The sequence below is a fragment of the Rhinopithecus bieti genome, unplaced genomic scaffold, assembly GCF_001698545.2.
Source record: "Rhinopithecus bieti isolate Rb0 unplaced genomic scaffold, ASM169854v2 scaffold_2077, whole genome shotgun sequence".
Taxonomy (NCBI): domain Eukaryota; kingdom Metazoa; phylum Chordata; class Mammalia; order Primates; family Cercopithecidae; genus Rhinopithecus; species Rhinopithecus bieti.
The window spans coordinates 4,545,645-4,562,632 of record NW_016803882.1 but is presented as its reverse complement, the minus strand read 5'-3'; the positions used below and the strand labels follow the sequence as shown (position 1 = coordinate 4,562,632).

The following is a 16,988-nucleotide window of genomic DNA, read 5'->3' as shown; positions in this document are numbered from 1 at the left end:
CAGCATGAGACTCTATCTCAAAACATAAAAAAAAAATAAAAATAAAGACTTATGTAGAAGGGAGATAAAGATAGAAATTTGCATCCCAAAACAGGAATTATATATTCTTTTCAAGCATGTATGGAACATTTACTAAAATTGGCCACATAAGAAGCCACTAAAAAAGTCTCAACCAATTTCATGAAACTGACATTTTAAAATTAATTCATGGCCAGGCACAGTGGCTCATGTCTGTAATCCCAGCACTTTGGGAGGCTGAGGCAGATGGATCACAAGGTCAGGAGATCAAGACCATCCTGGCTAACACAGTGAAACCCCGTCTCTACTAAAAACACAAAAAATTAGCCAGGCATGCTGGTGGGTGCCTGTAGTCCCAGTTACTTGGGAGGCTGAGGCAGAAGAATGGCATGAACCCAGGAGGTGGAGCTTGCAGTGAGCCAAAATTGCACCACTGCACTCCAGCCTGGGTGACAGAGACTCCATCTCAAAAAAAAAAAAAAAAAAAAAAAAAAAAAATGTACTGTTTGCAGAGAATTTGGGAAATGTAGACAATTTAAAGGACAAGATTAAAAATGGTCTGAGGTGGGGTGTGGTGGCTCATGCCTGTAATTCTAGCACTTTGGAACACCAAGGTGGGCAGATCCTTGAGCTCAGAAGTTCGAGGCCAGCCTGGGCAACATGGCAAGACCCCCATCTCTAATCCCAGCTGCTTGGGGGGCTATAATCCCAGCTGCTTGGGGGGCTCAGGCAGGAAGATCACTTGAGCCTGGGAGTTTGAGGCTGCAGTGAGCCAAGATTATGCCACTGCATTCCAACCTGAGTGACAAAGTAAGACCTTGTCTCAAAAAAAAAAAAAAAAAAGTATCTGAAATCTAGCCAAGCATGGTGGCTCCCACCTATAATCCCAGCAATTCGGGAGGCCAAGGTGGGAAGGTCACCTAAGCCAGGAGTTCAAGACCAGCTGGGCAACATAGAGAGACCCCATCTATACAAAAAAAATAAATAAATAACTGGGTGTGGTGGCACCTCCCTATAATCCCAACTATTTGGGAGGCTGAGGCAAGAGGACCCTTTGAGCCCAGGAGGTTGAGGCTGCAGTGAGCCATGATTGCACCACTGCACTCCAGCCTGGGTGACACAGCAAGTCCCTATCCGACAACAAACAAAATTATCTGAAATCCTATTCTGGCTAGAGTTTACCTCTTTTAATATTTGACATACTTCTTTTCAGTCTTTCTCAAGATGTGTATTTAGGCATTTTTTTTCTACCTCCTTGTTGTTGTTGCTGTTGTTGTGATACTGAGATTTACTGTATATTCGTTTTGTACCCTGTTTCGCAAATAATAATTCAACTTTATTACCACTAGAGGAGTACTAGTCTCCCTTACAAAGTTATGCTAATGGAAAGAATTTCTGCTCCTTGCAACAGTGTGTGGTCCTTACAAGAAAACTAATATTTAATATTAACAGTGTTAAAACGGTTTCACCTCCAGGTAAATCGGCAGGAAAATGGAGCGGAATGCATTGGTGGAAAGGTGAAGGACAGAAGTGGAGTTGAAGCAAAACTGGATTCTCACTCCACACAAAAGACCAGCGTGCCTGTCTCCCCAATTCAGAGCCAGCAAGAGCCCCACTAATACCCGCTTGGTGCCTGAAGGAACTGACACAAAGCACACGCAAGGACGTGGAGGAAAGCAGGAGTTAAACAGGTAACAATAAAAAGTTGAAGAAGGTTTGGGACTGGGAAGATGCTGATTTAGAAAAATAACATGAAAATGGGCACCCTCGAAGAACATTCTGTGCCCCTCCTCCCCTCACTTTATTTAGCCCATCGCCAGATAAAGTCACAGCTATCGGTCCTCTGCTATCTGAAGCATTAGGTGAAAGTGCTGTTTCACCCACCAGCAGATTTCAGGGTGAGCCAGCCCAGGAGGGATGGGCATGGCGGTACCTGGGGTGTGGTTGGGAGGAAGCGCTATCCTCTACTTAGGAGGAAAGATTACAGAGCAGCAGGGAGCTTCTCCAGAGATTGAAGAGGCTGCTGGTCCCAACCTTTTTTTTTCTTTCTTCTTTTTTTTTTGAGATGAGTCTTGCTCTGTCACCCAGGCTGGAGTGCAGTGGCACAATCTTGGCTCACTGCAAGCTCCACCTCTGGGTTCATGCTATTCTCCTGCTTCAGCCTCCCGAGTAGCTGGGACTACAGGCACTCGCCACCACGCACGGCTAATTTTTTGTATTTTTAGTAGAGACAGGATTTCACCGTGTTAGCCAGGATGGTCTTGATCTCCCGACCTCATGATCCACCCGCCTCGGCCTCCCAAAGTGCTGGGATTACAGGTGTGAGCCACCGCGCCTGGCGGGTCCCAACCTTTTGTGCGCACCGCACCTTGCAGATCCTGCCACAGGGAGCCACATTCCCAAAGGGACAAAGCCAGGAGAGTCACTTGAGAATGATTCATGCCATTTCTGTTAAATGCCTGGCACACAGCAGGGCTTAATACATTTTAACAACTACCCTTCTATTTTCTTCAAGTCTACTACAGTGGTTTGATGCAAGGCTTTGGTTTAAAATAGTTCTAGGTTGAAATCCAAGCTCAAATTCCACTCATTAGCTCTCTGACCTCAGAGTGGATTTACCACCAGCACTCTAAACCTGTTTCCTCAACTGTAAAATTGAATTAATTAAATCTATTTATGGGATTGAATTCGCTAATGTATATAAAGCCCAACCCATAATTAAATGGTAGAAGTTAGAATTGACCTTTAATGTATGCCATATTTTGATGGTCATTCTTGTTGGGTTTTTTTTTCCTCATTCTATTTTTGAACATCTCCCTGTCTGTATATTTATTTAATCACTTCTTTCAAGACTATTTTGAAATCTATTTTTATCTTTTTTTTTTGAGTCACCCAGGCTGGAGTGCAGTGGCACAATCATGACTCATGGCAGCCTCAAACTCCTGGGCTCCAGTGATCCTCCCACCTTACCCTCCCAAGTAGCTAGGATTACAGGTGTGTGCCACCATGGCCAGATAATTCTTTATTTTTTGTAGAGACACTATCTCACTATGTTCCCTAGGCTGGTCTCAAACTCCTGGCTTCATGAAATCCTCCCACCTCGGTCTGCCAAAGTGTTGGGATTACAGGCACACGAGCTGCAGTACCTGGCCCTATCTTTATCTTTCCATAGCCTTATTTTTCCATCTGTAATCTGTTCATCCCAGCATAGTGTATCCATTCGTGCTTCTAGTATGGGCAATATGCATTTAAATAAGTATATAAATAAGTGAAACAAATATAGCTCATAGGTCCTTTGATGGAAGTGTATATGAGCACAAAGAAGGAAATGGACAAGTAAGAGTGAATCCAGGCTGGCCACAGTGGCTCACGCCTGTAATCCCAGCACTTTGGGAGGCCAAGGCGGGCAGATCACTTGAGATCAGGAGTTCGAGACCAGCTTGGCCAAGATGGCGAAACCCTGTCTCTATTAAAAATACAAAATTTAGCCAGGCACAGCGGCACACTCTTGTATCCCAGCTACTTGGGAGGCTGATGCAGGAGAATTGCTTGAACCTGAGAGGTGGAGGTTGCAGTGTGCTGAGATTGAGCCATTGCACTCTTGCTTGAACTGGGGAAGCAGAGGTTGCAGTGACAGAGCGAGACTTGGTCTCAAAAAAAAAAAAAAAAAAAAAAGAGTGGATGCAGGCTGGGTGCAGCGGCTCACACCTATAATCCCAATACTTTGGGAGGCTGAGGCAAGTGGATCACGAGGTCAGGAGCTCGAGACCAACCTGGTCAACATAGTGAAACTCCATCTCTTCTAAAAATACAAAAAAGTAGCCGGGTGTGGTAGTGCATGCCTATAATTCCAGCTGTTCGGGAGCATGAGGCTGGAGAATTGCTTGAACCCAGGAGGTAGAGGTTGCAGTGAGCCGAGACTGTGCCACTGCACTCCAGCCTGGGCAACACAGCAAGACTCAGTCTCGAAAAAAAAAAGAGTGAATCCAAAAAGGCTTTACAGAGGAAATGATTCTCCAGCCTAGTCTTGAACAATGAAGTTTCAGATAAGATAGCCCTGGGTTTGAACCTATGTCCTACCACACACTAGATGTGGATGAGTTAACTAATCTGACCAAATGTCAGTCTCTCTCAGGTATTCAACCAGAATGATGACACCAGTTTAATATATGGGTGAGATTAAATGAGCTGATTGGCAGGGCATGGTGGCTCTGGCCTATAATCCCAGCACTTTGGGAGGCTGAGGCAGGCAGACCACCTGAGGTCAGGAGCTTGAGACCAGCCTGGCCAACATGGTGAAACCCCATCTCTACAAAAAAATACAAAAATTAGCCAGGTGTGGTGGCATACACTTGTCATCCCAGCTACTCAGGAGACTGACACACAAGAATTGCTTGAACTGGGGAGGCAGAGGTTGCAGTGAGCCAAGATCGCACCACTGCACTCCAGCCTAGGAGACAGAGTAAGACTCTGTCTAAAAAAAAAAGAAAAAAAGAAAAAAAAATTGCCAGGCATTGTGGCATGTACCTGTACTTAGCTAATTAGGAGGTTGAGGCAAGAGGATCATTTAAAAGAGGATCATTTAAGCCCAGGAGGTTGAGGCTGCAGTGAGTGCACCATTGCACTCCAGCCTGAGACCCTGCCTCCAAAAAAAAAAAGAAATGAAAGAAAAGAAATCAAGTGGGCTATAGATCAACTCATGAAAATGATCCTCACGGATATGTCAGTCCATGGGCAATTTCTTTTTTTTTTTTTTTTTTGAGATGGATCTCACTCTGTGCCCAGGCTGAGTGCCAGTGGCACATCCTCAGCTCACTGCAAGCTCCCTTCTCCCGTGGTTCACGCCATTCTCCTGCCTCAGCCTCCAGTAGCTGGGACTACAGGCTGCCTGCCACCACACCCGGCTAATTTTTTTTGTATTTTTAATTAGTAGAGACGGAGTTTTACATGTTAGCCAGGATGGTCTCGATCTCCTGACTCGTCATCCGTCCCCTCAGGCTCCCAAAGTGCTGGAATTACAGGCATGAGCCACCACGCCTGGCCCATGGACAATTTCTATAGTTACCCATAAACAGCTGTGCACATTGTCTGTGGTGTACTTTAAACCATATTTTCCCAGCTTTTTGAAAAAAGTTCAATGCAGGGTTGAAACAGAAGTCTTGTCAAAGATTGAGATCAGCTTTACCTACAACATCCTCTCAACATACCAATCTTGAAGACTTTTCACTTAAAATGACATTGATCTTCACCTGAGGTCAGGAGTTCGACACCAGCCTGGCCAAAATGGAGAAACCCTGTCTCTACTAAAAAATACAAAATTAGCCAGTCATGGTGGCGCATACCTGTAATCCCAGCTACTCGAGAGGCTGAGGCAGGAGAATCTCTAGAACCTGGGAGGCGGAGGTTGCAGTGAGCTGACATCACGCCATTGCACTCCAGCCTGGGCAAAAAGAGCGAAACTCCGTCTCAAACAAACAAAAAGAATGACATTGCTCTTATAAGTGCTCTTTCACAATTCCTTTTGTGAAAATGTTTTAACTAGGTTTTCCTGGATGCACAAATTAAAATCTCAAATTTATCAGGTCAATTCCTTGGGGTTTTTTGTTTGTTTATTTGTTTGTTTTTGCTTTTGTTTGTTTGTTTGCTGAGATGGAGTCTTGCTCTGTTGCTCAGGCTGGAGTGTAGTGGCATGATCTCAGCTCATTACAACTTCCACCTCCCAGGTTCAAGCGATTCTCCCACCTCAGCTTCCCAAGTAGCTGGGACTACAGGCGCCTGCCACCACACCCAGCTAATTTTTGTTTTTTAGTGGAGACGGGGGTTTCACCATGTTGGCCAGGCGAGTCTTGAACTCCTGTCCTCAGGTGATCTGCCAACCCTGGTCTCCCAAAGTGCTGGGATTACAGGCATGAGCCACCATGCCCTGCCTCTGTTTTAAATTACAAGGATTTCATTTCTTATTTAAACTGCTGTACCACAAGGGACAAGGAAAAGTGAAAAGAATTAAGTTTGTTTCTCTAGAGAAAAAAAAAAGGCTAGGAGGTACGTTAAACTTGGATGACAGCCTGTCATGGAACCCGGGGATTGTCACATTGGCCACTACTTTCTCTAATCCAGAGATTGAAACCTGATCTGCCACCATTGCTGGGAATGGAGTCAGTCCTGGTTTCAGATATAGCTGACACCGTCAGCTTCAGTCTGAGCCAATCTACTTCCTGCCTTTCTTCTAGGAGACAGCCAGAGTTCAAGCCAGCCTAGTTCTCAACAGCATCATCTGCTAACATTTATCATCTCCCCCACTTCCCTCTCACACAATGAGGTAGGCACTGGGGAAGGTAGCACAGTCCCTGCCTTCAAAGTGCTTACAATCTTGGTGCTTACAATAAACATGCAGATCAAGTGAATATGTCACTAGAAGGCAGCACATGAGAAATCAATATGAAGATGGCTGGGCACAGTGGCTCATGCCTGTAATCTCAGCACTTTGGGAGGAGAAGGTGGGCAGATCACTTGAGGTCAGGAGTTCAAGACCAGCCTGGTCAACATGGTGAAATCCCGTCTCCACTAAAAAACAAACAAACAAAACATATATACAAAAAATTAGCTGGGCATGAAGGCGGGCACCTGTAATCCCAGCTACTTGGGAAGCTGAGGCAGGAGAATGGCTTGAACCTGGGAGGCGGGGTTGCAGTGAGCCAAAATTGCACCACTGCACTCGAGCCTGGGCGACAGAGTGGGACTGCATCTCAAAAAAGAAAGAAATTAATATGAAGATGAATGTTTTGAGAGTCTGGGGAAAGTGAAGTTCACTATGAGCTGAGCTGGTAGAAATGGCTTCCTGAATTAAGGAAATCCATGGTGCCTTCTCCATTTTGTGGGAGGCACTGGTTTAGAGAGTGGTTAAGGACATAGACTGCAAATCCAGGTTGCCATTGTTTGAACAAGCTCAGCTCTGCCAGTAACGAGCTGTGTGACCTGGGCAGAGTACTTAGCCTCTCTGCGCCTAGGTCGCCTCCTCCCTAAAATTAGGACAATAGTAATCATGCCTCACTCATAGATTTGTGGGGAGGATAAAATGTCTTAAGCTAAATGAAGTACATGGCATATAATGAAGGCTAATGGGGGCTACGGACCGTTGTTCTTTATGACACGGTTTCTCGAGACCGAGGCATGTATAAGCCAGTGCACAGAATCGTGTCTATGTAATTAGTTAATTCTGTCTGAGAGGAGTGTGTGTGTTTAAGACACTGCCTGGGATGACTTATAATGTAATCTTTAGGCAAAACGCTTTGTAATTGGTGCAGCTCTGAAAACACACGCATGCATTCCAGGGGGTGCTGCTGGGGCTCGGCGGGCCGTGTCTGGTCTGTAAGGAGCGCCGGCTCCTCGGGGGTTGCTGGGGAGCCCACGCTGCCGGCGACTCGGGCCACTGAATGTGAGACCGAGTCCCTGTATGTCACCAGTGCACACGCTGATTTGAACCCTGCTTCGACGTGCGTGTCATGGCTTAAAAATAGCTGCTAATCTGTCAACCTGTCTTGGGCAGAAACAGCGGCGGCGGCGGCGACAGCAGCGGGAGCGTCATGGCCGTGGCGCTGTCTGCGCCGGCAATCCGCCTTTCGGACTGAGGCCCAGCGCAGCGCTTGCAAAGAGGTAGAGGGGCTGCGGAGGGCCTTCGCCTTCCCAGCTGGCTCCCCAAGCTGGAGAGAGGTGCCCAGCTAGGGGAGACGGGAGAGGGAGGGGACCGGGAAGCCGGCACCCGAGCCCAGCGAGCCAGCCGCGCTCTCCCGGGCGACCTCCCTTCGCGCGCGGGGCCGGGCTGCCTGGTTGGCGAGGACTGGGGCGACAGCCATGGACCTGTTACAAAGGCGACCGCAGGCGGAGGGAGGGCGCGGCGGGCCACCTGGAGCCGACGGATGGGATTGGAGAATGCCCAGGGCTGTATCCTGGGACAGAAAGGGGCTTCTGCACCCCCTCCCCGGGAAAAACAGCCCCACGAAGCTCCTTCTTAGACCTGGGCTCCTTCACGCTTCCCCCATCCCATTCATCATCTCGTAGACAGCAGACTCTCTAAGAGGAAAGGTTGTATTGTAATAAAGTAATGGGGTCTTTAGGCCTGGGTGCAAAGGTAGAAGAAGATGGTGGTGATGGTGGTAGGGATGATAGTGATGGTGGTGGGGATGATGGTGATGGTGATGGCTGTAGTGCTATATTTCTGTGCTCCTTCTGGACCCAGCCATTGAAAACTCTCTCTCTCCCTAAACACCCTAAGATCCAATCTTCCCTCACCAATCCTGGTCCTAAAACCCCTCTTCTAATGCCCTGTAAGTGCTTGGTTTCTCTTGGCACTGGGGCAAGGGAGAGCTGGGCCCTGGCTAGGGGTGTGAGATGGGGACAAATCGTGGGCAGGGACAAAGATGGCCTCTCACTGCTGGTCATAGAGTTGAAGTTCCCCTGGCAGGAGGCCGGGAAGGGAGTGGGAGGGGATTCTGTAGGCTCCAGGACCTCCTGCTTTCAAACAGGCAGGACCACAGGTGTGAGAGGATGGGAAGGCAGGGGTCTTGCCATTGTTGCCTTGCTGCCTGAAGGTCCCAGGGCAAGCCTCAAACACTGGTCCTTCCCAGCTCTGCAGCTCAACAGGTCATCTGAGACACACCTGCTAAGCCCCTCGTTATTGACCTCGTGTGTTTTATAGGGTCACTTGACTCCAACAGCCATACACTTGGTAATTCTAAGCCTCTGAGCCTCTGGACCTGGCAGGATCCTTCATTTTTCCCTTTCCTTCCTGCTTTCTAGCCCCCCACCATCCACCTCTGTCCCCCTCCCCTCAAGACACACACAGACAAAACACTCCAACCCTTCATCAGTTCCCCCACCATCCACCTCTGTCACCCTCCCTGCAAGACACACACAGACAAAACACTCCAACCCTGCTTCAATTCAGAAATTTTCACATTAGAGCTGAGATCTGATCAGTAATTTCTTAATGCTGATCCAAGGAGGGTAGTTTGCCTGTTGTGCACGCCTTCTTCCATAAGCTCGTTCATTCAGCAAGTATTTTTTTTCCCAAACTTACTCTTCCTCTTTATTGCTATTCTCTACTCACCCCATCCCCCACCCACCACACCCTTCCCATAGCAGGTTTATCTCTGAGGCAGTGGCAGGTCATGAAGGAGTTAAAGTCTAACTCTGGCACAGAGGTGGCAGGCCTGACATGTGTCGTGGCCTCAGCTGCTGTTGTCTCCCTGCTAATTGTCTCTGGATGGGTCTAAATGTACCCCCAACCCCATCCCAGCTCCCTAGGCTCTCTGCCTATAGCCCCAGGCAGATGAGACCCAGATTCCAGCTGGCAAGATCCCCAGCAGTGGGGACAGCCACCCAAGTGCCAAGTGTGTGTGTGTGTGTGTGTGTGTGTGTGTGTGTGTGTGTGTGCGCGCGCGCGCGCGCGCGCGCGTGCTGGCAGTGGGGGTGGGGTGACAGAGCAGAAACCCAGCAGCAGGGCAGCTCCCTCTCCCCGTAAACAAGGACATGTGACTCTCCCACCTCGTTGTGTGGCAGAGCCAAAGAGCTGAGCAAAAGGAGCTGCTGCAGCTTGAAGGAAAAGCCACCCCTGAAGGCTCCCGCCAGAGCCAGGCTTTACCTTCTCTCCCTCTAGAATCTTCTCCAGAAGGACCAGCCCAGGGAAGGGAAGCAGCTGCTCTGGACTCACTCAAGTGTGTCTCACACCCCCTCCCTTTCCAGCAGCAGCTACCTGGCGACAGAACCCATCATCACCGCAGCCACTCCTGCAGCTGCCACGGTTTCTGCCACCTCTAAGATGTGCCCTGGTAACTGGCTTTGGGCTTCCATGACTTTTATGGCCCGCTTCTCCCGGAGTAGCTCAAGGTCTCCCGTTCGAACTCGAGGGACCCTGGAGGAGATGCCAACCGTTCAACATCCTTTCCTCAATGTCTTCGAGTTGGAGCGGCTCCTCTACACAGGCAAGACAGCCTGTAACCATGCCGATGAGGTCTGGCCAGGCCTCTATCTCGGAGACCAGTATGTATCGGGCAGACTGGGCCCACAGCAAAGTGTGTGTGTGTTTGTGTGTGTAAGAAAGGAGAAGGGTGGCAGACAGGCATGGAGTGGTATCATTGGCTCCTGGTTGAAGATTGAGGGGATAGGGCATGTGGGCCAAGGGTAGAGTCTGCAGGTTTGGGAGATTTTGGTCAGGATTATTGAAATGCCCAACTCTGGCCACAGTGTCTATTGCCTGTAATCCCAGCACTTTGAGAGGATGAGGCAGGAGTATCTAGAGTACAGGAGTTCTAGACCAGCCTGAGCAACAAAGCCAGACTCCATCTCTACTTATTATTTTAAAATAAAATAAATAAAATAAAAATACCCAACTCTGGACAGAAAGACTCTGTTCCAGTAATAATATCATTCATGTATCACATATTTATTATTACGTGCCAGTGCTACATACCAGGCACAATAGATGACTTCTCTGACCTTCCATCTATTGTGCAATATCTCTGGGAAAAGGCAGTCACTGGAAGCCCGGAGCAGTAGGTAGGAAGCTGCAGTGGTTTCTCTTGAGACCAAGCAAAGCGGCAGTGCCTACAGAGATTCTGCAATTTGAGGACTATGGAGAGAAAAACATCAAAGGAAGAGCCATCCGCACTTCTCTCTCTCAAAGTTATACAAGGAGTTTTTGTTTGTTTGTTTTTTGTTTGTTTGTTTGTTTTTTGCTTCTTTGGTTTGTTTTGGTTTTGATTTTGGTTTCTTTTTTTTTTTTTTGAGTGTCACTCTGTTGCCCAGGCTGGAGTGCAGTGGTGCGATCTTGGCTCACTGCAACCTCTGCCTCCCGGGTTCAAGCGATTCTCCTGCCTCAGCCTCCAGAGTAGCTGGGACTACAGGCACACACCATGTTGCCCAGCTAATTATTTGTTTGTATTTTAGTAGAGACAGGCCCAGGCTGGTCTTGAGCTCCTGAGCTCAGGCAATCCACCTATCTCAGCCTCTCAAAATGCTAGGATTACAGGTGTGAGCCACCGTGCCCAGCACTGTTGTTGTTTTTGAGACAGGGTTTCGCTCTGTTACCCAGGCTGTACTACAGTGGCCCAATCTCAGCTCACAACAAACTCCACCTCCCAGGTTCAAGCAATTCTCCTGCCTCTGCCTCCCAAGTAGCTGGAATTACAGGTGCCCACAACCATGCCCAGCTGATTTTTGTATTTTTAGTAGAGACAGGGTTTAGCCATGTTGGCCAGGCTGATTTTGAACTCGTGGCCTCAAGCGATCCACCGGCTTCGGCTTCCCAAAGTGCTGGGATTACAAGCATGAGCCACCGTGCCTGACCTACAAGGATATTTTTCACACACATTATCTCTCTTAATCTTCACAACAGTCCTGTGAGGTAGGTATCACTATCCCTGGGTTACAGATGAGGAAACTAAAGCTCAGAAGAGTTGTGACTGGCCCAAGGTCACACAGATTGTAAGTAGCAGAGCCAGGACTTGGAGGCTCAAGTTCAGTGCGCTTGCTGCTTAAGGAGTTTGCCCTGGACAGGACATTTGCCCTGAGATATGACTGTAGTGCCCAGGGGCATCTGCCACCAAGCTGAGGGGTCTGGGCCAGATGAACACCTGAAGGCGACGTCATAAAACAGGGTAAATGTGGCCAGGCATGGTGGCTCACATCTGTAATCCCAGCACTTTGGGATACTGAGGCGGGTGGATCACAAGGTCAGGAGTTCAAGACCAGTCTGGCCAAAATAGCGAAACCCCGTCTCTACTAAAAATACAAATATTAGCCTGGCGTGGTGGTGGGCGCCTGTAATCCCAGCTACTTGGGAGGCTGAGGCAGAGAATTGCTTGAACCCGGGAGGCAGAGGTGGCAGTGAGCCAAGATCGCGCCACTGCACTCCAGCACTCCAGCCTAGGTGACAGAGCAAGACACCATCTCAAAACAAAACAAAACAAAAAAACATGGTAAATGTGAGCCACGGAATATCTGGCAAAAACACAAGAGGGTTCTGGGTGTCAACAAGAGTAGAGTCACAGGGGAGTTACGTGTGGAATGGATGTCAGAACCATACTATCTCGGGGTGAGCAGGACCAATGAAATGAGCAGAACAATCTGCCTGACATTCATTTCCCCTCTGCAGCATCCATGGCTGCACGGCCATCTCCTCTTTCTGCCTGAATACCCCAGGGGCAGGAAAACCACTCTCTCCCGAGGTGCTCCACCCTTTCCTCAGCTAGACTCCACCATTAGAATGTACTTCCTTGTATGAAATTGAAATCAGCTGGCCAGGCGCAGTGGCTCATGCCTATAATCCCAGCACTTTGGGAGGCCTGGGTGGGTGGATCATGAGGTCAGGAGTTCAAGACCAGCCTGGCCAACATGGTGAAATCCCATCTCTACTAAAAATACAAAAATTAGCTGGGCATGGTGGTGGGCACCTGTAATCCCAGCGACTCAGTAGACTGAGGCAGGAGATTTGCTTGAACCTGGGAGGCAGAGGTTGCAGTGAGCCGAGATTACACCATTGCACTTCAGTCTGGGAGACATAGCAAGACTCTGTCCCCCCTCTCCCGCTCAAAAAAATGAAATCTGCTTCCCTAGGGCTTTAATTCCTTGATCCTCATTCTGGCCTTGAGAACCCTACAGATCCAAGACAATCCCAATTCCAGAAAACACACTTTCAGTTCTATTATGGCTATTTTTACCCCATCCCCTTAGTCTTCTCTTCTCCAAGCAAAATATCCCCTATACTTTCAACCACGGCTCACAAGACAAGACTCCAAGTCATTGCCCATCTTGATTCCTCCCTTCTGGGTCACTAGTAAGTAAAGTAGTGTGCTTAGGCCAATAGTAGGATCCAGGAGGCCAGGCATGGTGGCTCATGCCTGTCATCCCAGCACTTTGGAAGGCTGAGGCGGGAGGATAACTTGAGGTCAGGAGTTCAAGACCAGCCTGGCCAACATGGTAAAACCCCATCTCTACTAAAGATACAAAAAGTATCTGGATGTAGTGGCATGTGCCTGTAATCCCAGCTACCCGAGAGGCTGAGGCAGGAGAATTGTTTGAACCCAGGAGATGGAGGTGGCAGTGAGCACTATAGCCTAGGAAGCAGAACGAGACTCCATCTCAAACAAACAAACAAAAAAGAATCAACAATAGGATTCAGGAAATTAACAGGGTGTACTCAAGGGAGTCTTCCCCAACAATCTGGCTTTCCCACTCTTCCTTTAACCTCTACTCATTGCAGGGATATGGCTAACAACCGTCGGGAGCTTCGCCGCCTGGGCATTACGCACGTCCTCAATGCCTCACACAGCCGGTGGCGAGGCACCCCCGAGGCCTACGAGGGGCTGGGCATCCGCTACCTGGGTGTTGAGGCCCACGACTCGCCAGCCTTTGACATGAGCATCCACTTCCAGACGGCGGCCGACTTCATCCACCGGGCACTGAGCCAGCCAGGAGGTAGGAGGGGAATGTCGGGAGCAGGAAAGAACAGGGTACCTGGAATTTGGGGAAGTCCAAGGGTCTGAGAGTGGAGTGAGATTTTAGCAACATGACAAAATGCTCAGGATCTTGGTAAGAAAGAAAAAAATATCTCAACCATTTTTTTAGAGCAATACAGAAAAAGACAAGAAGGAAATTATCAAAAATGTTAAGAGTGTCAAGTTATACCTGGGTGGCAAGATTATATGTGATCGACTTTTTCTTTTTTGTTTTTTCGAGATAGAGTCTTGCTCTGTCACCCAGGCTAGAGTGCAGTGACGTGATCTCAACTCACTGCAACCTCCGCCTCCCGGGTTCAAGTGATTCTCCTGCCTCAGCCTCCCGAGTAGCTGAGATTACAGGGGCGCGCCACCACATCCAGCTAATTTTTGTATTTTAATAGAGACATGGTTTCACCATGTGTGCCAGGCTGGTCTCAAACTCCTGACCTCAGGTGATCCACCTGCTTCGACCTCCCAAAGTGCTGGAATTACGGGCGTGAGCCACTGCACCCAGCCAGCAGGAGGATTTCTTGAGCCCAGGAATTAGAGGTTGTAGTAAGCTATAATTGTGCCACTACACTCAGCCTGAGAGGCAGAGCAAGACCTTGTCACTAAATACATATCTATATTCAATGGTTGAGAATAACAAGCTAGAATGATGAGGAGATAGAGGAAGGGGCTAGTCACGACAGTGTTTTCAATTGATTCATTCATGCTACTCTATGCAAAGCTGTCTCTTACATCAGTGGTGAGTCTCCACCTTTGACCCCTTTTAGGTTTATGGATACTGAGTCACTGCATGTCACCTTTCTCTCATTCTGTCCAGGCCTCTCCCTTTTGCCAGGGATCTGCATTTGTAACATCCACTCATCTGCACCCATTCCTGTTTTCATGCACCTGTACTTACCTGTCTTCCTCTTCCCTGTCCATGTCGCCTTTTTTTTTTTTTTTTGAGCCGGGGTTTCGCTTTTGTTGCCTGGGCTGGAGTGCAATGACACCATCTTGGCTCACTGCAGCCTCTGCCTCCTGGGTTCAAGCGATTCTGCTGCCTCAGCCTCCTGAGTAGCTGGAATTACAGGCATGTGTCACCACACCCAGCTGACTTTTATATTTTTATTAGAGATGGAGTTTCACCATGTTGGCCAGGCTGGTCTCGAACTCCTGACCTCAGGCCATCTGCCCTCTTCGGCCTCTCAAAGTGCTGGAATTACCAGCGTGAGTCACTGTGCCTGGCCCTATGTCACACTTTCCCCAGCCTTCTCCAAGCTGCCACAAGCAGTCTCGAAGCTCTCTCTCTCTGTGTCTCTCCTCTCAGGGAAGATCCTGGTGCATTGTGCCGTGGGCGTGAGCCGATCTGCCACCCTGGTACTGGCCTACCTCATGCTGTACCACCACCTCACCCTTGTGGAGGCCATCAAGAAAGTCAAAGACCACCGAGGCATCATCCCCAACCGGGGCTTCCTGAGGCAGCTCCTGGCCCTGGACCGCAGGCTGCGGCAGGGTCTAGAAGCATGAGGGGAGGGGGAGAGAGGTCAGGCCAGGCCTGTGGGTGGGTCCCTGGCTCCCAGCTGGAGATAGGAGGCCCAGGTGGCAGGTAGCAGGAGGCCCAGATCACCCATCCTCCCCTGGGGTCAGGAGAGGCCGAGCCCCAGGCCACTGTCACTGTTTGTGGGAGGGAACGGGGAGTGAGGTTGGGCAGTGTGGTGGATGGGCACCCAGGAAGGGTTGACCAGGGAAGGAGGCAGCTAGGCTGTAGATGAAAGATGGTCCTGGGATTCAAACACCACTGGGATCTGGCCAGGGTGCTCCCTGGGATTCACAGTCCCTTCCCCTCTTTGTGCCCAAGTGTTCCCCTCTCTCCCTCACCAAAACAAAAGGGCCATCTCTGCCCTGCACTTGTGCAGAAAGTCAGGGATGCAGCAGGCATGAATGCAATGGTGTAGAGTTGTGTGAAACCCCTAGCATAGAGACAGACAGCAAAGAGATGGTGTGAAAAGCTTGCAGAACCAGAGAGAGAACCCCACAGAGTTTCCACTCCAAGCGCAGGAGGAGGTAGCTAGCATGTGAGGGTTGGTACTAGGCCCATGGCTGCTGCTTGGGGCCAAAAACGTACAGAGGTGCATGGCTGGCAGACTTGAGATGGTCACTCGCTTACTGGATCCAAGTGTCTCGAGGAAAAATAAAGATCATGAAAAGAAGAGAGTTTCTTGAAGTCATTGACAGTTTGAAAGAGTTCTAGGCCTCTCTTCTGGGAACCCCAGCCTTGCTGGAGAAAAGGACAGTTCCTGACTCGCTTGTATCCTCCACCAGCCTTCAAACCTCCGCCAGCTCTTCTCATGCCCTTTCTCCCAAGTCCAATTTCATGCTCCTACAGCGATATCTTGGGCTGTTGTTTCCAACTAGTCCACAAAGGGGCAGCAGAGGACCAGAAATTTCAGGTTTGCAACAAACTCTGTTGCTGTTCAGAGGGCACACCCTGTACCTTTGGAGTTTAGAAGAGGTCGCTGGGCCGGGCGCAGGGGCTCACACCTGTAATCCTAACACTTCGGAAGGCCGAGGCGGGGGGATCACATGAGGTCAGGAGTTCAAGACCAGCGTGGCCAACATGGCGAAACCCCATCTCTACTAAAACTACAAAAATTAGCCGGGCATGGTGGCACACACCTGTAATCCCAGCTACTCAGGAGGCTGAGGAAGGAGAATGGCTTGAACCCCAGAGGTGGAGGTTGCAGTGAGTCGAGATCGCGCCACTACACTCCAGCCTGCGTGATGGGAGCGAGACTCCAACTCAAAAAAAAAAAAAAAAAAAAAAAGATCTCTATTCACATACCTTGGTGTTAAGAAATATACCACCACCAGGCATGGTGGTTCATGCCTATAATTCTAGCACTTTGGGAAACCGAGGCGGCCCAATTGTTTCAGCCCAAGAGTTTGAAGTCAGCCTGGGAAACATGGTGAGACCCTATCTCTATAAAAATTAAAAATTAGCCAGGTGGGGTAGAGCATGCATGTAGTCCCAGCTACTTACGAGGCTGACTTGGGAGGATGGCTTGAGCCCAGGAGGTTGAGCCTACAGTAGCTGTGATGGCATCACGGCATCCCAGCCTGGGCAACAGACCAAGGCCATGTCTCAAAAAGAAAAGAAATGAAAAGAAAGAAAAGAAAAAGAAAAGAGGCTGGGTGTGGTGGCTCATGCGTGTTAATCCCAGCACTTTTGGAGGTGGGTGGATCACTTGAGATCAGAAGCTCGAGACCAGCATGGCCAACATGGTGAAACACTGTCTCTACTAAAAATATAAAAATTAGCTGGGCATGGTGGTGCACACCTGTAATCCCACGTACTTGGGAGGCTGAGGCAGGAAAATCACTTGAACCCAGGAGGTGGAGATTGCAGTGAGCGGAGATCATGCCACAGCACTCCATCCTGGGAGACAAAGATAGACTCCATCGAAGGAAGGAAGGAAGGAAGGAAGG

At 49.2% G+C, this 16,988-nt stretch overlaps 1 protein-coding gene across 2 annotated transcripts; it reads left to right on the top strand.

Moving 5' to 3' along the window:
- The first annotated feature begins 7,226 nt into the window (after positions 1–7,226).
- Positions 7,227–15,709, top strand: DUSP26 (dual specificity phosphatase 26). 2 transcript variants are annotated; one of them, XM_017857441.1, is made up of 4 exons: positions 7,227–7,671; positions 9,763–10,056; positions 13,277–13,491; positions 14,830–15,709. In XM_017857441.1, the coding sequence occupies exons 2-4, from the start codon at positions 9,836–9,838 to the stop codon at positions 15,027–15,029; spliced, it is 636 nt and encodes a 211-aa protein (XP_017712930.1). In that variant the 5' UTR covers positions 7,227–7,671; positions 9,763–9,835; the 3' UTR covers positions 15,030–15,709. The 2 variants fall into 2 exon arrangements, with proteins under 2 accessions (XP_017712930.1, XP_017712923.1); XM_017857434.1 differs by having other exon boundaries at positions 9,760–10,056.
- The last annotated feature ends 1,279 nt before the right edge of the window (positions 15,710–16,988 follow it).

Excerpts from the sequence above, each read along its gene's own strand:
- DUSP26 (XM_017857441.1), top strand. The coding sequence starts at position 9,836 with ATGTGCCCTGGTAACTGGCTTTGGGCTTCCATGACTTTTATGGCCCGC. Across the intron at positions 10,057-13,276 it reads GGCCTCTATCTCGGAGACCA|GGATATGGCTAACAACCGTC; the intron begins GTATGTATCGGG and ends TACTCATTGCAG. Across the intron at positions 13,492-14,829 it reads GGCACTGAGCCAGCCAGGAG|GGAAGATCCTGGTGCATTGT; the intron begins GTAGGAGGGGAA and ends CTCTCCTCTCAG.